Here is a 21,829-nt window from a genome sequence, read left to right as displayed (position 1 = left end):
ACTTGAAGCATCCTCTCATGCATAAGAGAAGAGCCACAACGGCACGCTAGCTGAGGGATGAGGGGGATACATCTTGCCAAACTCTCATTTGTGGCCACGGTAGACTGTTTAGTTAAAGACGGCTGAGCAAACGTGTCAGTGCATCCCTCAAAGAGCCTGGCAATAGCGTCCTTGGACGCTCCCGTCTTCTGCCATGAGAATTGCATGATCAGTGTGCTCAAGTCGCCTGGCACATGGTAGCAACGATTGGCACTTCACAGCAGATTTCCAAAACCGCTTAATGATTAAAAGTGGATGATGGGCAGCTTTACAGCTGCGACAGGGTCAGAGGGGTTTGGCGACTCAGTCGAGTCGGAGACGGAAAGACGAAGAAAGTGAGTGGAAAAATCCAAATATTGCAGCCCCCTGAATAATTTGATTTGACGGGCAGTAGAAAGTGAGTCATAATATTAAAACGGTAATATATTGGAAACGTTTACCTGGGATAAGTGACTTCTCCAAAGTCACACCACAATTACCTCACAAGGTGAAATAAAATGTGAGCCTACCTTGAAAATGGACAACAAATGTCACTGGTCCATTGCTATTACTTTTTAAACAAAATGTCCCAATGAGGTCTACTTTACTTTATTACTTTTAATGATCTATTCCTGTTTACGAATGGTTTGCATTAAGTCTGGATTCGCACTGCAGGAAACATCTACAGCTGTTTTTACTAGAGGCGATGGAACCTGAGCCCCAAAGTTATTAAATATGTTTGATTCTCAGTGTTTCAGACAAAATAAGTTAAGAGTTCAAAGAAGTTCATTTCCAAATCCTACAACCTCTGGGACTTTTGAATTCTGAACTACAGAGGCCTTTATTGAGCATGAAGACAACTCCAAGTGAATGCTAATGCCTGCCAGACGGCTAAACCGCCACTGGTTTCCTAAGCGAATGACTTAATTTATTTAAGCCTTAAAGGTTATTCTGTGTTCTGATTGCAGATTGCTTCTCCGCCCGGTACGATTGAAATATTTCATGTGGCCGGTTCAAGTCACACTTGGAATCAAATACTCATTGTGTGCAGTTAAATCGGGGTTTGGGATGGAGTCATCAGATTCTGTGTGAAAAAGTGAGCTCGGCAAGGTTCCATCCCACCCAGGGCACGAGTGAAAATGGATGGAAGGTCGATTGTTTACGTGCTGCGCAATTGGCTAGCGCCCACTCCAGGTTGTACCGTGCTTATCTCGCCAAAACTAATGTGATATGCTCCAACTCACCCGCAACACTAATGAGGACAAGTGCTATTAAAACAACTGAAGGATGGATGGCTATTGAGGAGAGCAATTCTGAGCTCAAGTACTCTTTCCTATGTGACTTCCTTCAAAATGACACTAACAGGAACCACGCCGTGCTGTTTTCTCAGTTTATGTCGAATGTGATTACCTCGCTTATGTGCGCTCTCGTTTTCAAACTGACAATGTCGCATGTCAATTTCAGTCATTACAAAAAAGGCATCAAAACCTGTCTGTCTGTCTGTCTGACTGTCTCACTCTCTCTCGCGCTCTCTCTCTCTGAGTCAGTTCCTCCTTCAGCATGTCTAATGAATATTCAGTTTGAGGGCGAACTCTGACACTTTCATTGTTCCACAATGACGTGTTCGGTAATTCCATTAGTCGGATGTGAGACGGATAAGTCGAGCTATTGGCGGCCTTTCAGTAAAAATCCAGACATCGAGTCACATAAAAACCCGCAGGGTTCAAAATTTTGGGGAAAAAGCTTATGGTCCGGAAAACACAGTATATCACTAGATGCATTACGTTAGGTAACGCAGCAGATAAGATAACGTAACTATGTCAACAACCCCCAGTGGAAAAATCTTTCTGCTCACTCGCTCTTCAATTCATAGCCAGTTTTACAGCAACATGAAATTTGATGGAGAGGTTTGGCATATGCAGACCTGCACACAAATAAAGTCTAAAAAAGCCATGTTAGGATTCTGGAAAGAATATTTACTTACTGTTTGGTGCTACAATATTTAGTTATATGTATTTTGCTGATCCAGCCTTGCCTGAACACAGCATAATCCGATTGGGACACTTGCTGTGGAGAGTCGGCTCTAAAAAATCGGATTTGAAGAGGAATCATATATGCCTGGTCTGAGTGCAGCCTGGAGGTCGTACTAAAGGAACTTGTCTCCAGAATTTTTTAAAACTTCAGCCCTTGAAGCCAGTTTCACTAGGGCCATGTAAAATTTAGTAGCCTTGTCTGGCACGAGTAAACCTTTAGAAAATAAGCAATACTGGAAACACAACGGATGGCCGCCATTTTGGTTTGATCCAGCCATTTTCGGGTCTTTTCGCTCTGATCTCATTACATTCATGCTTGCTGGATCATCTTTTAGATGATCTTTATAAATACACTGTGCCACGATGAAATCATGGCCTTTTTTTTTTCTGTTTTTGTTCGTTCAGTATGATCTGATAAATGAAATCTTGTCGACAAGACAGCATTGGTAGAAGAAACCCGGACAATGAGTGAGGCTTCTGTATTATAAAACACACAAAAACACCATTTCACTCTTTGATTACAGGGCAGAAGCATCGATCCAGGGGTCCGGCTGTTTGAAATGGAAAAGATCAATCAAAAGCAAAAGGGTTATCAGATTGTATGGAATCTAATAATATAACTCCCACAAGGAGAGCTTGCCGCCACAGCGTAGCCATCGATCCCCTTTGCTGTTTCTATTCGACTGCCCCCGTCAACAGCCTGTCCATATGGAATAATGATGGTCCGAGGAGATCAGTATGTGCAGTCATGATAACACTGATAATGTGATCAATACCATGCCATCTAGGACAGAAGCCCAGAAGATTATATTATTGTCACTTTGTCATTTCGACCATTTCTATAGGGTCCTTCATAAGGAACGAGCCTTTAAAAATTCAGCCCTCAAAACCTGTTTCACGCCGCAATACACATTTTGGTAGACTTGTCTATCTTCTACAAGAAAAAGTCTCAAGAACCTTGAAAGTAGACAGATGGTCTGTTATTTGGGTTTGAAGCAGACATTTAAGGTAACTGGCCATTTCTTGGAGTCCATAAAAATGAAACCTGTCCTTAATTTTGTTGTCGTATTGCTGCCAAATTTACAGCATGATGGACTTTTTACCTGCATTTAAATCGCCAAATAACCTTTAGTAACTCCCCATCCCTTGTGACCTTCTTTTGAATGGGACTGGGATGAGTCACTTAAAGTGTGTCTAATAAGAAGGAGCCTTTGGGCACAAAAGTAGGAGAAGTAAGGAAATGCATTGCAGCAGACATGATTAGCTTGACCTGGATTGCACAAACTTGCGATGTTCTGTTGGAGAAAGGAAAACATTAGCTTCCCGACAGTTCCTGCTTGCTAATTAAATAGAAGCACCCGCTGGCTGTTTTCTCTCCCCTTTGGCGAAGTATGCAAATGCCTAATAACACCACGCCTCTGCTCTTGTCTTGTCATCTTATCTCTTCACTGATATTGGCACTGTCACCACGCCGTTGACGTTTGTCCCCTGGCTCGCCACAAATGTTGTCTCGTCCGCCTCGTCTCGTTTCATTGACTGTATTTACCGTCGGGAGGCATGTCTCAAGAGGTTGAGTCTGCTGGTAATTGAAAATTTCCTGCTTCCACGACTGGGCTCCTCTTGAGGCCCATGAGTAGCTCTCCAAAAAAAAAAAAAAAACTGTACGATTGATCAAAACTGGAGTCCTGTCAAAGGGAACTAACTTGTCCACTGTTGTTCAACACTGGCCCAGCGCTGACTTCCTACTTTGAAGATCAGTGAGATTCATAGTTACTCTTTTGTGCGACTTTACTTTGAACAATTAGAAACTCCTGCAGTTGATAAGAACTGCGTTCTACCCGGCACTGTTGTACTCTATCTGTGCCAGAATGGTATTGATTTTTGAAATCATCAATACAAGACAATAGAGGTAGCTGAGGTCAGTTTTACAAGTGGATTATGAATGTTTATTTTTACAGGTCCAACAAAAGCCATCATTTTCTTTGTCACTGTTTTAAATACATGACATAAAATAGGTTGATAAAGTCAACTGGGCAATTCTGACAGAATAGGTTGGAAACCACTTTTACTGTCATAAAAGACTGCATTTTTTTTCTGGCAACTTCTCTGCTTTCAGAGGTCATATCAAGATGACACCAGCCCTTTTGGACTCCTTGTACAAAATTGTGTTTTCCCTCTTTGCCCATGTGGCTGTTCTAGATTTTGGACATGAGATGAGGAGATAAAGTTGACCAGACAATATTCGGCCTTCAGTCAAAGTGTTGGGACCACAACAGAGGTTGTGTGTCAAGTCCCCTTCTGTGTATCTAGTCCCTTTCACAGTACCTTTAAAGGCCAACCAGCATCTTTCAGCTTTGAATGGATGAAGTTGACGAAGTATCTGAGCTCTGACACCGTTTGTGTCAAACTCTTTTTACACTGCTAATAAAAAAAGGCATTTTGTTCCATGTTGTTGTTTATAAATGGCACTGATATGAAATAGAAGGACGAAGCAGAACTGGCAATTTTCCACCATCTTAGGTAGTATCACATTTACTGCTTTTTTACGCTGCCTTTAAAAGTCGGCCTTTTTCCGCCTTTTGACACAGCAAAGGTTCCTTAAATGGCACAAACTTGGTGTGGGGAGGGGGGCAAGTCTACCACAGTTTTGGTAGCTAAGGTATATCTGAGCTGTGGAGAGATGAGAAAGCTGTGGTATCGGTGTGGTATTTTTTTTCTTTTTATTACAAGAGCACTGAGGGGATTACGCAGAAGCGTTTGTACCTGGTGATCCCATTTTATGAATGTACAATTTTCCTAATAAGTTCATTCATTTGAATGAATCTGCTGAATCTCCATTCAGCCTTTTTTGCCGTTTGCGCTTGGAGGTGGGGATGGTGGTTCAGTCCCCCTCCACCACAGATCACATGCTGTGAAAGCATACAGCAGCCTCTTCAGAAAAGCAAATCCAGTCGTAGTCTTCATGAAAGATGCATGAGGGCCAGTTTCGAGAGTGATTCTAACCTAAAGCCCGGTGTCACCAAATTTGACAGTGATAAACAGCATCCCTGTAGTATGTCAGCATTCATTTAAAGGTCATTTTGATTGAAATCATAGCAAAGTGCCTTGGTATCATAGATTTTGGTATGCAGTATCACTAAATCAAGATTATACTCGCTTCAATCCTACGTGACTTTCTGTGTAACGCGATTTCAAGTAGTATTTTAAATATAAGGACCATACAAAGCTAAATGACTCGCATCCCTGTATTGACTTGATACCGCATTTATACCAAATCTTCAATTAGGGTTCCCTCAGTTTACAATGGTACGATTAGCACGCAATGAACTTTTGCGGCATACTATTTTTCATTTGATAGTTGTATGTGCATGGTTTAGAAGTATTTTCATCGAAATATTGACTGTAATTTCAACTTTACAGCAGTGGAAACGAAGGTACGGCATTGACTGCAATACATATAAATTCAGGTTACATTGCTGACTTGGAACTGGAAATTTATGGTGAATTGAGGAGCCTCTGTAGTGCAATAAAATTGCAGGACTTTTCCAACAAGCAGCTCTGAAATAAAGCTGTGCCGTTGATTTTTGAGTGCAGCTGACAAGAGGAAACCCTCAAATTCTTTGGGGATGATCACTGTCATGTTTTGGGTGAAATAGCATTGCCACATTACACAAGGAACATAAAAAAGCACACCACTGAGGTAATTGCTAAAGTTTGTTGAAAGAGACTAATCACAAGATGAGTGAACTTTGGTGAGCTACTGCGTGCAATAGTAGACTGACTTTTTTTTTCACTAGCATGCAGTTGGTATCCTCTTTCACAGTGTAATCTTTTATTGTTGGTGATTTAAACTTGAGTTGGAGATGGTTCCATATGGTCACTTAACAATTTTGTCTACATCCACGTTTTTTCATGATTTCCTATTCCACTTGGGCTTAATTGCATTTTTAATTGCATTGTTTTCTATTGTGTCACTGGCTTATTCCACCATACATTCTGTATACAAGGTAAACTTCATTAACCCAAATCAGCCGCATTTGCATAATGTCCAATTTTATGCCCGACAACTGAATTATTGCATCTTCATTTCACACACTTCAATGCTGTGTTACGCTTCAGCAAACAGACTCTGCCCGTCAGCGCTACATTTGGAAAAAGTTTGATTTGACCGTCGTTCGGGAAGCTGCTCAACACCGATAGCATCCGTGCCTCACATCCCCTTTTCTGCCGGCGATGTCACAAAGCGAAAACTACCCTCTGTTGCCAACTTAACAACTTTGTAACTATATGTAGTGAATTTTGAAGTGACTGCCAACAAATCCAGGGACTATCTGTGGTCTTATGTGAGACTTCTGAAGACTCTGAGACTTCTTCTTGAGAGTGAAATGTTCACCCTGTCCGTGTCCAAACTGCAAATGAATGGTAGTACTTAAAAAGCCAGGTTCCACACGGAGCTATAAACAGTCATATTATCTTTATTATTAGGTGGAAGATTGTGTCCACACATTTGTGGTACATTAATTTGAAAAATCCAAATGAAATGTTTGACTCTTAATATCCACCAATGACAGTCTATTAATTAGTTTTCATGCTTTTTCCGGTTCAAATGAACTATGTTTGCAAAGTATCCAGGAAATAAATGCAATCATAACAGTTTTCAATGAACTCGCATGACCCTCCGCAACAATCCTTAAAGGGCAACGGACTCATAAGCGCGCACGAAACATGAGCATGGACTTTTCTGTTGACGGCCTGATGTCATACGTGACATCCTTTGAACGCTAATTGGCTCGGGAGGGCTGAAAAAAGGGTGTTGCTTCTTCACTGGGTGCCATTATAACTTTTCCCTTGTCCGTTTCGTTTTTGTCAAAAAAGTTCCGTAAAAAAAAAAAAAACGACCGCTGCCTTCGACACGGAAGCTCATTAAAAATTGCTTCCAATTAGTGTGAATTTTTAAGTAGGCGCACTAACTGACCTTCACTGTTTTTTCATTGAATGTTGTTGAAACGAGATTATTTTCAGCTGTTGATTAAGGCTTTAAAATAGTGAAATCATGCTTGTGTTTATTGCATTTTGGGCGCTGCGCATTCTGAAGTACCTGCCCACAGATACAGTGGAAAAACTACTTACTTCCTAAAATATTGGTTTTAATATTCCACAGTCTGCAGTTTAGATGATGAATGATATTGGTTATTGTGTTCTCGCTGTGGTCTGGGAGCCTCATCAGGACCACATGGGTGGTTTTCCTGACCTTTAGGCATAGAGACACAGGAGCTTGTTGCTTCAGGTGGTTAATAGCCAAAACCCCCCAAATTAATTTGAGTTTTCCCCCGCAGTTGAGGGTGAGAACGCCAACAAAAAGGGAGAAAAAGTAAAAATAAAACTTTTCAGGAAGCAAGATATCTTTCTGCAGAACGTGCCGAGAAAAAAAAAACCTTGAGAATTCCATAGAGATAAAAAAAAAGAGAACAGGACGAACTGAAGCCCCAAGAAGTTTTAAGAAAGAGAAGTTTTGAAAGAGAGCGAGAGGAAGACAAAAAAGGTCATCCTTTTATCTCTAGAAAGGCAGAAGGGCGATGTGATCCCACAGCTCAAGTTTCAGGTGAGGCCAATTCTTTTGTTAACAAAGTTAAATTTGAGTCCATTTAAGTGTTCTGTTAAAACCTTGTCGGCATTTCAATTTTTTTGTGATGTCATGTTTGTGTTCAAGGGATCCACGCGACCTCATTTTTTTTCAGCCTCGGCTGCCTTTGTTCTTGCAAGGCATTTCTTCAAATAAGTTCTTTATTTTGGTTTCAACCCCAGTGCTCCAGTGGCATGGTCACTCCACAGCATCAATGTCGAGGTTCCAAGGAGCTGGGTCACTCATTTGTTTCTTCCATGCTGCCTCTATCCTTACTGCTCAACCGCATTTTTCCACATCAGTCCTTTTTATCTAGTTTTGAACTCTAGCCATCCACTAGACTGCAGTGGGTTTTTTTTAGCCCTTGTTCACATTTGAAGCAATCAACGATTAAGTCTGCACAATCTGCTACTGTTTTGCTGCAGTTTAAAAAACAAGTCCTTTTTATTTTGTTTGAAATTCAGCATATCATTAGATGCTGACACATTATAGTTCTGCATTGTTGCCATTTGTTTGTTAAGATATGCGCCACTTCTTCGTCTCCATAACGACTGCTGCTTCTTCGTTATCATACACGTACACATTTGACGAGCACCTGCTCGGTTGTGTCTTTTTCACGCTTGTCGAAACGCCGTCAGTTCGGTGGCGTTGCTCTTTCCGTGCTTGACAGTGTGCCAAAAGCGGGAACAAGAACACCTCCGACACTCTCTACTTCACGCGCCATTCAATTAACATGTCGCAGGGACACAATAGTCCTTCTTTGTACACAGTCAAGAAAAGAGCTTCATCGGTGCTATGGTTCCAATACCGTAGACCAATTGAATTTTGGAGAGAGAAGCAGGGAACACCATGGACTGGTCGCCAACCAATCGCAGGGCACGGATAGACAAACATTCTCAATCGTTAATGCCCCTTCGATGCATATAACATGGAATTTTGAAAGATGCAGTTGAACACAGAACCTCGGGACTGTGAAGGAAACACGCAAACCACTGAACCACCCATTAGTAAGTTTTAGAATCTTTTTTTTTTTTGGTCAACCTGGCAAGTTTGTAATTAAAGCAGCATTCACTGTTTAGTCAAACCGAGACGAGCTGTCACCAGTGGATCCAATTCAGCATTTTGTCTGTTGGAGCATGAGTAGCGTTTGTTTTCTCTCTCTCAAAGTGACAGCTTGGCAGCATAAGATGCGACGCTTGAGACGGAAGACGGCTCGAAAAACCTTTCAAACTAAGATTGTGTTCAAAGACGACAGCTGTAGCCACTTTGGTGAGTCACGGTTCAGTCAGCTTCTTGGAAAGACGATTATTATATTATTTTAAAGAATACCTTTGTGGTGTACCCACTCTACCAAGGTTTCACAGTGAACGTTTTTCAGATGATTTCTAAGCAAATTCCCTTGTAGTAGTTCATCGAAGTACGAGCCCTGGAATTCGGACCAAAATGACAAACTGAAATGAAAAAAGGTTCTGCAAATGTCTATTTGTAAGTTGACTTTGATTTTAACAATAGTTGCGTATGTATTGCCATGCTCACATTAAACACCACCAAATTCCTTTGCCGAGGCCGGCCGGAAGAGCTCAAGTCCATTTTAGAGGTCGCTGACTTATTTGGTACCTAGAGACTTATTTTTTTAAGTGTTCCCAAATGGTCAGTGAACACAACACAAGAAAGCTGTGTGTAGTTTCAAACTGCCGACCTGTTCTTTGACCCATGGTGGTGGACATAATGACATAGTTTCATGTGTGAATGAGCTTGAGTCCGCAGGCATTTACTTCCACCATTTTTTGATGGCCAAGTCACAACCATATAAAAAATCACGCTGCCATTTTGACGATGCTTCTTTTCTGGATACTTCGCCTCAGTCGTATAAGAAGCCACACCGGGCCGGAAAATAAGTGAGTGTCACTGTCTATGTCTGGACAGGCTTGGCTTGTATCCGCACTGCGCAGCATCTCTGCCAGAGGCGTTTGTCTACGGGAGCTAGACGTGTGCGTAATGCTTGCTCACATGCCACACTGGAGACTGCCAAACGATCCCGAATTAGACGGTAGGAGGAGTGCGGTGCGCTGACAAATTTTGCAATTTGCACCTAGTCTGGTGGCCTTTTCACCGGTGGACACCACTGAAAGACGAGCGAGCCCCTGCACGTTGGTATTGTTGCTATATTTGTACGTTAAACAAACACGGGCACGGAGTGTTTGTCTGGCCTTTGTCGAGCTGGATGTCAAACTGACAATCACAGAAGGTCAGAGCCAACTGGCGGCTGTCTAAAGTGACTTGAGAACCTTGACCGAATATTTAATTAGTCAACCAAAAGGTAACAGACTGAGAAGAAGGTAATCTTGCATTATAGGGCTATAGGACACCCTCGGTGTCTGAAAAGCAGAAAGCAATCTTTTTGGACTCTATTATCCGAGCAATTCATCGGGGAAAACCAAGTCGTAGTCGCGTGTACATTCCCGCACCTGTGCAAGGCATTGCTGCTTTGCATTATGACACAAAACTTTAATTTGGACTATTTAAAGAGTATTGATAATCTGTTCAAAAAAAAACTTTATTAAAAACTAAATAAGACTGCACTGCACGTATTGAGCCATAAATTTTTGAGATTTTTTTGTGGGTCACATACCTAGCAAATTTGATGCTCTGTGGAACTGGTTCAGGGGCTGAATTTTGGAGTGAGTTTAATTTGCGTAGTTTGGTAGCAATACGACAAAATCTATTGTAAGATCACTGAAGCACCCCTGAAAATGTCTTGAAACAATTTTTCACTTGACTACAATATGACAGCGAGAGTGCTTGATTGCCACTTTATTATCCAGCTATTGGGAGCTACGCTATGTTTACTTTGGTAATATTTTTGTTATGTTACATGTGGATCACGACATTTCAATTACGCACAAATAAAACAAATTAAATCAACAAACTGGAGAAAACACACTTGGGCATATGTGGGCAAAGACACCCTCCCACACACACACACACATACACACAGAGACTGGCGTCTGGCGTGTGAAGAACAGCAACAGATGGTAGAAGGTCTGCGTTTGGATTGGCGATGGACATTTGTCAAGTTTGCAGATAGAAAAACAAAAGTTGATGTTTGACTTGCGTGCAGAATCACAAAGTAGGATTGTCATCAAACAAGCATTTTTCGGTTAAGGCAATCTCAGCATTATTATATCTTAAATGATATCTTGTATTTATTGATGGCTAATCCTCATGAGGGCAGCAGTCCTTGCAGTGCACCCTGAACTGCTTGCTAACCAATCGCAGGGCACACCAACGATTTGCACACCTTCACACCTTCATACAGTCAAAGCTATTCAAATGACTTGTAAAATTCCATTTCTTTCCCTTTCTCGTATATGTATGTGAATGAAATTTCTCAAGGCCATATGTATATATGTGTCACATGTTCTTTCAGTTGTTTGCACAGAGTGTCTGTCCCATGGCCTGGGGTGTTGTCACAATGTATCTTTTTCACACAAATGGGTCACCAATGCGTGAATCAACACACTCATCTGCCAACAAAGTAACACAAGCAGAATAATGAATCAATGATCATAACAATAATAATATGCTTAAATCCTAAAAATGTACATCAAAGCTTATATTTATATTCAGTTGTTTTTTATTGTGTAACCTTTAAAGAGTCATTAATTTTATTCAAGGCTAATTAAATAGTCTTGTTGTTTACATTGAAAAATAATTTGACCTTAATCACGTAACAAGCTGTTGTAAATGCAATTAAGAACAGGAACAGCCCTTCCTTGCACAAGTCAAGTAAGTCAGCACAATTAGCGTGAAAAAAATAAAAATATTTCAACAGGCTGCAGCAACTAAAATGACACATTAAAAATTGAAATAGCTGTTTTAACATTAAATATCATTACAGCCTCTTTCAATTATTTGTTTTATTCTTCTCTTAAAATGTCTTTGTAAAATTAAGATTTTATTGTCACTTTAATATCTTGAAATTGTTTTTCCCCCTGTAATATCACAATATGTTCTCTGAACAGTATTCATTTCTGCCTTTATATGCAGTCTGTGTGTAAATGTATGCATATAATTATTAATACATCATTATGACCTTGGGCATAGTGTGAGTCTGCTATACAATAAAAAAAAATCTAATCCCTTAGGGGCTCCAAGAAGTATGTCTACTATTAAATGTAAGGCCTAACATAAGAACGACATGAGCCCCTTGTTGAATAATGACACACTTGAAGTCCCACAATGCTGCTTCACTGCGTTGGCGTGAGAAGACATCGCTAACACTTTTGAGGCTGCGCTTGAGGTGCGGGATGAACTTTGTTGCGCTTCATCTGCCCTCTTTTGTTTCCTTTTCTTTGTTCCTGCAGAGTTGCGGCATTTAACACTCCTTCTGCCTGAGTCTTCACGTGTGACCTGATCAACGCCAAAGGTGGTCCAAACAAACAAAGTACGTTGAGGCGTATCGTCTGCACGCCACACTTCACAGGCGTCCAAACGCAGTCACTTTTGTTGGAGTTAAAATCAGAATGGAAAGAAGGAAGAAAAAAATCCGAATGATTGTACTTTTTTTTTAATGGCCTTTGCTGACCTTTGTGCCTCGAGACGCTGTTGATGGGGAAACCAGAAAAATGTCACAACTCTTTTTGGTACACCTCAGAGGTTTTCAATGTGGACAAAACGGGTAGCTGACACGCATGAACAAAAGCTCCGCGGGTCAGCGTCATCACCGTCTCCATTGTGAATGTCGGTGGCGAGAGGAAAAAAAGACTGGGATGTGGGACGCTTGTGTGCTCTTGCGTGCTAAATGCGTTTCTTCAACGCTTCTTCCTCTCAATTGCTCTTATTTCACTGAGGCCTCAGGGTGCCTTGTCTGCTATTTCAAGACGGCCAAGGAGTATTAGGGCCACAGATATGGCGGAAAAATAGCACAAGGACAGTGAACACTCGCAAATTTGCAGTTTGCCAGGTTTTTCTTTTGAGTGTGTTATTCACTGAAAATCCAAATTTTCTACCTAGGCAAAGCAATGAAAGTTTGACTTTATGGCCAGCCCTTGTGCAGAGCTGCATTGCACATGTGCCTGACCGATACATAAAAATGGGTCAAATTGAAATAATAACTCCTCACATATTGTGCCAATTTTCTCTGCAGAGAGCAAGGATCCAGAGCTCTTTTGGAGCCAAGGCCGCACAACTGAAAGCCAATCATCCAGAATCATCTGCATCCTGCATGGCTTCACAAACCTAGACCATCATGGTAAGCAGAGCTTCATTGAGTTTTGATGAATGCACAGGACAGATTGAACAGATTAAGGTTTGATTCTCGTAAATTGGATCATTTGATGAAGCTGTCAAAGAGTGGCTAGGGATATTTGGTAGGTCTTTGATGATGTTTTCATGTGCCACATACACTCAGTGCTCTCCTGCACTACTGCAGGTAGAAGCGACTTTAGGAGCAAACTCGCCATTGGCCCAGCGGGGTCATGTAGTTGCTCAAATACCGGTCTGTGAACCTGCGGTGCCTGGCTGCTGACACTACTGCCTTTAAGAGGCATGCCGTGCAAAATTGTTGGCAGGGGAGCGCTTGCCCGGCACACGGACTGTGTCCGGCGGGTCTCGTCGGTGCGCTCTGGCACATTTGGTGTCCTGCCATTTTAAGCACACACGTTTAAGTCTCCACACTTCTTGTCTTTGCATGAGAGCTCATGTGGCAAATGGTGTCGGAATTTGATGAGTGAGCTCCTTGCGGGCCATTGGGAAGTCCGGCAGAAGCAAGCAACTGGAATATTCGCACGCGTCTGTGTGTGTCCCAGGAATGTCATAACTTGTGACCTGACCTAAATGACCACATTGCACTCACCATTAAGGCTTTACTGCTTAATCCATACGGGTGACAAACCTGCTTTACATCATATTCACACTGTTCTCTCTCTCTCCCTCTTGTTCTCTTTCTCGCATTCTCACTCTCCGTCTCTGTTTCTCCCATTCCTTCTGTCATACTTGCTCTCTAATTCTGTGTTGACCACTCAACTGAAGCCGGCCGTACTGCTTGCTGGTATTAAATAGGACATATTTTGTAAAAACGGACTTTTTAAGTGCCTGTATACAAACCGCTGAGTGCCCGACCAAGCCTCAAGTGTAAAATCAAACAACCAAGTGGCTCTTACGTTGATGTATTTATTTTATTTTATTTTGCTTGCGTAATTCTGGAAAAAAAATGTCTGTGAGAAGTCATTCTCCATTTTACAGATTATGATGTCGCAGTTGTCATCTTGTTTACACTGCAACTACCTCCACCCCGAGTTTCTCTGGCCATGAGGGAGTTAGTCTGCCGCACAGTCTGATACACTATCATGTCATACCCAAAAAGCAAGCATAGCAACGGTGGATTTTGCTCAACTTGGTGTTTCTGATAAGTGGAAGGTACATAAACCCATGGAAATAACACAACATTCCTCTGACCCTGCATCCGAGTGCAGCGATGTAGACCCAAAATATGAAAACATACAAAGTAGAGAGGAATGCTAATGTCCGCAATGAGTAGAGGGAGACGGTCGAGATCAGAGAAATACCAAATAAATATGCAAGGCCGCCGTTAACGCGCATTAATGAGGAGAGAATGAGTGCCGTGCTTTCACGAGTGAGTGAGCGAGTGGAATGGAAGATGCTCATTACCTGTATGAACACGTAGCGAGTGTGATGTTCTGACGCTGAAAATGACGCACAAAAAAGGGAGGGGGAGGGGGCGCACAAAGCAGCAGGATGGAGTCAAAGGAGAATTTATCATCATCTGCATGTACTGTTGAAGACCATGTGTTGCAATTGTTTTTTTTTTCTTCCACAATTAAAAGCAGGACTTCAGTGTCTTAGTAACATGTCTGACATGCCCATGTCGAAATACCCCAATAATGATATAACAGTTTAGATGCTACTTTTTTAGACTCCAGTCAAAATGATGAGCTAGAAGGGCATGAAAAAAGACCCCTAAGTCTAAGATTAGCATTAAAGTTAATTCGGTTAGTTAAGTTAATAAAATAAATCTAAAATGAATGAAGTTAAGTTAATTAAAGGATATATATCATCAAATGAAACTTGCCAGTGGTTTGGTACATGCTGAGCTTGTTGTGGTTATAAAAACTCGCCGGCTTGTGCTGCACCTCATGATCATTCAGCCAATTTTATTGAGCAATCAGCATACTTGCTATGATTTCCCTCAGCGAGAGTTTATGTGGGAAGGGGGGATTAAAAAGTGATGATTGGTTTGACCAACGCCTAAGTTGACTTTTGGGAAATGTGGGACTTTTTTTGCACGTTCAATGAGTGCAAACAAGCCACCAGTCCATGGCAGGATTGCCGATATTTGGATTTAGCATATCCAGAGGTGACAAAAGTACTCACACTCTATACGTAAGTAGAAATACAGAGACGGAAAAAAGGAACATGCCTTTTACGGTAACCAAGTATTTGCACCACTCACTACCAATCATGTATGCATGTTTTATTTCACGTATGCAGCATGCCACTCACAAGCCTCATGAACCGGCACAATGAGACAATAATTGAATCAGCATCTGATTTGTCATAAAAGAAGGCTAAATCAAAAGAAAGGAAAACCCCTCGTAGAGTCAACTCTTGCCATATAAAGGCGACGTTTTATCATTTGTCTTGACGAGAGTAGGACAACAAAAACGATGGCACTTGCTGACACTTGCTTTTGAAGTCTGAGAAGAAAAAAACTTTTGTTTCAATTATCGCAGTCATTACTTTGACATCTCATATAATTACAAGCAACAAAGAGGCCTATAAAAATTCAAACTTGGCTGCTCATGATTAATTCTAGCTAGTAGTGATATGCTAAAAAAAAAATGAAATGGCTACATTCTACAAAAAAAGAAACATTCGATCAGATCAAATAAATGCATTTTTAGAAAATTCCAATATCAACACACTGTTTAATATCTTGCATCGGTCCGTTAGCCAGATGTGTGGCTTCAATGTGAGGTTGTTACATAACCTGCCTCTCACTGCTGTACCATACCAAATGTTCACTGGTGAAAATCTGAATCAATATATTTCATTACACACCTAACATCAGACAACTCGCTTGCTGACAATCATACAAAAATGCAAATCCATTGCTCCGTTTCCAGAAGATAACTGTAATCCATTATTCTGTTATTCTGCATCTTGTAAGTGCATCCATCCCATGTTTTTCTACAGCATGAGCACATCGAAGCGGGTGGCAATGAAAGCCAGTAGTAACATATTAGGCGCTTGGCTACTGTGACAGGCAATACCTCTCACTGATTAGCAAGCAACTCCTTTTGGGCAAAGTCAGTGATAAGATTTACCAAGATATCCCGCAGTCACTTTGGCCTTCTAAAGTTATGAATGTGTCCACTGTGTTGCAGCACATAGCCCCGGTTAGTGTTTCTCTTGTTTTCTTTCTGTGTTTTCTTTGTATCAAGAGCAAACATAAATAAAAGAATCAATCAAAGGGTTGCTAGAATGCACAAGTGCAAACACTGCAGGGCAAGTGTGCCAAGAATGGACACTGGAGGAGTCAAAAGAGAAACAATATGAGCAAGATCAACGCCAGAATTCTCAGTTCTAAAAATGTTCCAATTGTATTTTGAAAATATATAAATACGTGTTTGCTTTCTACCGAAGCCACATCATCGTCAAAACTTTAGAGGCACTGTGTGTCTTTGTTCAATGGAATCTGAAACCAAATTCTGTGTTGACAAAGTTGCTTCAAACTGGATGTTCTCAGAGGGAAGTGGCCACGTTGCTTTGAAAGTGTCATCAGTAAGTTGAAACAGAGACAGGAAGACTTACAGAGAGGCTTAGTAGACACCACTGGAAATAGATCAAACACCTGTTTGAATTTTAGAGTTTAGTTCCTTGCTGGAGAACAGCAAGTTGTGGAAAACATCCCAAAACATTCAGGGGTGTATTCAAAATTTAGAGAAGGCCAAATTCAGCTCACCTGTTCGCCTGTCCAGATCATGATCCAAATCACGATCAAAAATTAATTTATCTGTAGATCATATCAAAGCTACCCACATCAACCAAAGTCATTCAACTTCATTCACGACCTTAGGAGTCATTTCCCGCCCATAACAACATAGCAACACTGCCAAAACCACTAGCAGGTGTACTGGCATCCGTCCTTACCTTGAAGAGCCTCAGTATATTTGCCACCATGATGGAGACGGAGCTGGACGACGCGCCGATGACGCCCACCACTCTCTCTGGTTTGGTGATGATGGGCGCCCCGCCACCCAGACACTTGACATCCGCCCCGTCCTTCTCGATTAGCGCCTGCACGAAGGTGAGCGACTGCTCTAAGGCGTGCGTGTCCCTGGAGCAGGTGTCCAGGATCCGGGCGCCTAACGTAATGTTTGGCAGCAGGTTGTTATCGTTGTTGATGCGGTCCAAGGCAAAGAGCATGGCCTCCAGTCGATGAATCCCCTTCTCCTTCTTCAGCTCCCCGCATGGCTTGCCTTCGTGACCCCTGGCGTGGACCGGGAAGAGACCACCTAGGGAGATATCCCCGTCGATGCGGATGGAGTTCAAGTGGGTGTGACCGGGGCCTTTGGGTTTGGCGGCCTGCGCCGCCTTGAGAGAGCTGTCGAGGAGCAGCAGGAGTAGAACCACGCCGTGTCGCTGGCAGCCGGTCCAGTCCGGTCTGCAAGGCGGTGGGTGAAACATGACCGTAGTTGGTACGAGCAAACTGCCGCAATCAAGGAAATGGAAGCCAGGTAGTCGCTCGCGCTGGCCAGAGGGTTAATTGCTCTCCAAGCAGCTGGCACAAGAAAGGCTTCCTCTCATGTCTTCTCTCACGCAGTCACTTAATGTCCAATCTGAGTCTGGCTCTTTTGCAGAGCTGTAATCCTGCTCTCCTCACGTCCACTCCACTCCCTCGCTCATTCGTCCAAATGGACTCGTCTATGGAGAGCCTCCTCTGGACATGGGGAAGAACAAACGGTGGAAAATAACCTCCTTCAACTCCCTCGTCTACTCTCCGGAATCTCTACAGCGGCTGCTGCAATAGCCAGTTTTAATCTTCACTGACCCCTGGGCAGGGATTGGTTGTGTGGAAAAGCCCGTGGGCCTGCTTGGGTCCACACTGAATTCCTACAAGATGAAAAGAAAGAAAGAAGTGGTGAGGTCAGGCAAGGAAAAGAAAACAAAGCAAAGGGATTTGTGTTGGCTTTGCAATACTTTTTTTTTTTTAGATGTAACCTTGTATTCGTGGTATTACAGGCAATGACTGAGCTGTCACGCTCTCGCTCAAGGTTTCTGGTCACATCCCACGTACTTGCTTTTCACCTGTCAGCTTTGTCAAAAATGTGCACAGCAAAAACATTCACGTTTTCTAAATGTATTGCCTGTGCTCGATGCGGACATTTGCATTTTATGGACAGTCCAAAGACTGGCAAATGTATTTCATTAAATTTTTGGGTGGGATGGGGACAGAGTCCTGCCGTGAATAAAAAAAAAAAAGAAAGTAGTCACTAGTAGTGCCAAACGATCCTAATAGTGACTGCCCCTCGATGTTGTATGCATCTACAACATAGGAAATCATTAAAGCTGTAAAAATGGCTCGAACGTTGGCGTAATCTCTCATCGTGCCAAATGGACCATTTTAACATTAACTTGGTATGTCCGCGCACTACGGCTGGCATAATCAATTACTACATTTATAATGGAAGTCACCCGTAGGTCTCAGAAGCACGTACAGCGTGTGCGAGGTAGCCTCGCGGGGAAAAGCAAACAGTCGGAAATGGAAATGGCGCTATTAGCAATGAAAAGGGACTTTAATATTGAAAGGGAATTGTCCGATTTAATAGACTTGCTGAATTAAACAAGAAGACTCTTGGTTCTGAGTAATCATGAACACAGCAGCGTGTTAATAAAGCGTTGTTGTCTGTGAGAAGCCTGTGGGCAGCTTTTCTGAACTGATACGTGACCCCTGACTTGGCGGCTGTTCTTTATGCTTTTGAAAATCCCGCACAAACATGATTGGAGAAGACAATATCATTCATGTTACTTTTGGATCCTTAGTAGAGTAAGCGTAGAGTAGTATGAGTCTTCAAGAGGCACACCCTGGTAAGGTAGCATGTGATGTCAGCCGGTCTCTGTGTGAGAGTTTGGGCGTGAGCTGTAACCTACAGCAGCTTTTATGCGAGTTTGCTCGTTGGGTTTCAGTGCAATTAGAAAGAGCTGTTTTGTACTCATGATAATGAAATGAAAAATAATAATGATGATGAAAGCATGAGTGAACTTCGGGGGAAATAAATTGATGTGGCTGGATGAAAAATTGAAGCAAAAGAATGGAAAAAAAAACATGGCATTGTTAGTGAGATGCGTCAGAAGCATAGCCTCATCTTTTTACAATTTTAAGAACACGTCAAATACAAATACACGCGCGCATTTGCTCTCGTCATTAAATTGCAGACACTCAACTATTGAAACGGGAGCTGTGTTGTAAGCACTTATCAGCTCAAGCCATAATGGGCTCTGAAGGAAGCAATCTCCTTGCACCAAGTCAATGCTTAGGCCCTTGTTTTGCTGCAGCCAACGGGTTAAAGGCTTGGATCGGCAAGCGGCTGAGATTCATTGAGAGCACATGGGAAGTGACAAGGTCCTGTGGATACACCCGGCTATCTCACCGCCGAGTGAGGACAAGTCATTTTTCACAGGTGATTCACTCCATGTGCCCTTTCACTGCCACCGGCTGTGTAGACGAGTGGATGAAGAAGAAGACTTTTGGATGGGAGGTGAAAAGTCCACTACAATTTTTACAAACACACACGTACAGTCGATGGAGACAATTTTGCCCATCTTTGGCAAAGACCCCAGATTTTCTGAGAAAAAAAAAAAGAAAATTAATGATAACAAACGAAAAAACTAAACCTGACATTTTTCACAAATTGTTTTTTTTTTATGGTTGTGTAAATGTACCCTCTGGCATGCTAGCATCTCTCCCTATCGACTACGTGAGGTCTTGCTGCCAAGAAAGTGTCCACAAAGTAACTCTTCTGCAACGTTGCAAATTTCCCACGTCAACATGTTCATAGCCCTAAAAGGAGATTTAATACCTGGGAAGATCACGCCTCGGGCTTTTATTGTTGTTGTCGATGCGGTTGCGACTTAGCCAGGGTGTATTTTAATTCTGCGTAAAATAAATAAATCAGAATAAATCACAGCACCGACGACCACCCGTCTGAGCCATTTTAATCAAAGCTCCTCGCAGAAAGTTGGGCTGGTCGTGACACCCATGAATTAGTACGCTGGGATCCCTCTAGTAAAAGAATTCATTTTAAAGATCATTTCAAATGTGAGCAATGTTGTAGGAGTTGAAAAAGATAAGTTTGACGCTCCAAATGATCAATCCATCAATCAAAACTTTATTCATACAGCACTCTTCAGACAAAATTGTAACTCAAAGTGCTTGACAATCATTCTCCCCATGCACTCCATCATGTCCCTTATCATCACCGCCTTTGTCGCGGCTGTCTATAAGCTTTGTAAGAATGTGCTTTAGATGCATGGCAAGTGCTTACCGGTTTGAAAGTGTTAGTGAAAAGTGATATCAAAAGAACAGCTCTCATTCAATCTAGTGTTTTTTTTTTCCAAGAAAATTTAAAAGCTCTAGGCAAATAATCACGTGTCATTGCAGAAACTTACGAACTGACGACTTTACTGTGGAACAAAAAAAACCTGACAACTTGCAGTAATACATCTAAAATATCCTCCACTCTGATATTTTCTCACAAAGTGATCTTCTTTTTTGAAGGCGCAGCATGGGGCACTTATATGGTTTGCGCGTCGCCCACACACCTGTCACAGAGTGGCGTCATTTGCTTTTTGATATAGAAGCGATGTGGCGGCGCTGAGAGTCGCCGCTTCAAGGAGGTCTGGAGAACATTTGTGCTCCAGCAGGAGATAAACGACTGACTGGCGGGGGGAAGATAAGACCAACACATGAAACCTTCAAGGTCACTATTCAATGTCTCGAGCGGGAAATCCTCCAAGAGAGCCAAGTATCATTTTCGCAACTGGAATTTTTTGGCCTTGTTGTCAATAGGTTTTACAGGTTTCAAAGTACGATTGGGCTTTTAAAGTAAGATTTCAAAGACGGGTTAGTGCTTGAAAGGTTTTGTTTTAAAAGGTTAGCTTGACACTTTGACAAAGAATGGAGTTGGTTTCAAGTTAACGTTTCAAATGATGCTTTCTATTCCCAGTTTGAAAGACGGGTCAAGATGATTTTACCTCGGACAAACAAGAACACAATCCCCGGTGAATGCAGAGGTACCACCGCTCTCTTTTGTACAACTCAACTGAATATTAATTTTGGAATTTGAATTTAACAACTTGTTGACAGGCAAGAGGTCTTCCTGCAAGGCATTTTAACGAGGGTTGTTTTGCATCCTAAAATAATGATATGCCATTCATGGCGGCATGTCGTGCCTCGCACTTAGTAGTTGGGTTTTTACACACCAACGCAGGCAAGGTATAGTTGGTTAAGGTTAGGATTTCGAAACTGGTTTAGGGATTTAAAGTAGATTGCTAAACTAGGATGAGTGTCTCAAGTAAGGGCCGTGGTCTGGAACTAGGGTTAGGGTTTCAAACAAGGATGAAGGTTTCAAACCCCCATATAGGCCTCTGTAGTTTTCAGCCTATGAATATGAATCATATTTAGATCACATGGCATCGGCTCCCAGCCTGTGAGACGTGAGCATCTGTCATAGGGAAACTTTTGTCGTGGGTTTTTTTTTTTCTCCTGCCCGAGTTGCACTCCCGCGACAGATGGGCAGGAGGGCCCATCTAATTGACACTCGAGTATGTTGACGCTGCGCGGCAGATCAATAGGTGGGAGGAGGACGGCTGCCTGAGGAAAATGAATGGGGAGTGCACTTGCGCACATGAATGATGAGAAGGTGGCTGTGGGTGGGCGAGTGGAGGGGTGAGTGAGGCTGCCACCATGTTTGAACTGCATGGACAGTTTGGATGGATTACATTTGAAATATGTACACAGGCTGCAGCAACGACCACAACAATGCCATTTGTCAATGATTTTCACGTAGTCAGACAAAAAGTCTCACACCAGGGTTAAGGTTTTAAAATTAAGGTTCCAAACCTGAGGCGG

General features: G+C 42.2%; 1 protein-coding gene and 1 long non-coding RNA gene across 2 annotated transcripts in view; one reads left to right on the top strand and one right to left on the bottom strand.

Moving 5' to 3' along the window:
• The window catches only part of LOC148391329 (uncharacterized), a 131,975-nt gene that overhangs the window by 94,685 nt on the left and 15,461 nt on the right, over positions 1 to 21,829 (top strand). The window contains exons 6-8 of the long non-coding RNA XR_015861233.1: positions 12,042 to 12,121; positions 12,824 to 12,928; positions 20,925 to 20,991. This is a non-coding gene — a long non-coding RNA (uncharacterized LOC148391329). The remainder of the gene's footprint in view (positions 1 to 12,041; positions 12,122 to 12,823; positions 12,929 to 20,924; positions 20,992 to 21,829) is intronic.
• LOC148391330 (metabotropic glutamate receptor 4-like) overlaps positions 1 to 21,829 on the bottom strand; it is an 87,568-nt gene that overhangs the window by 52,381 nt on the left and 13,358 nt on the right. Inside the window, exon 2 of the mRNA XM_088389269.1 lies at positions 16,849 to 17,811. Within this exon, the coding sequence (XP_088245395.1) occupies positions 16,849 to 17,385 (537 nt within the window). The 5' untranslated portion in view covers positions 17,386 to 17,811. The remainder of the gene's footprint in view (positions 1 to 16,848; positions 17,812 to 21,829) is intronic.

This window comes from Syngnathus floridae, chromosome 11 (assembly GCF_059516105.1).
Source record: "Syngnathus floridae isolate MCC-2025c chromosome 11, RoL_Sflo_1.0, whole genome shotgun sequence".
Taxonomy (NCBI): domain Eukaryota; kingdom Metazoa; phylum Chordata; class Actinopteri; order Syngnathiformes; family Syngnathidae; genus Syngnathus; species Syngnathus floridae.
This window is presented reverse-complemented; position numbering and strand designations above follow the sequence as displayed.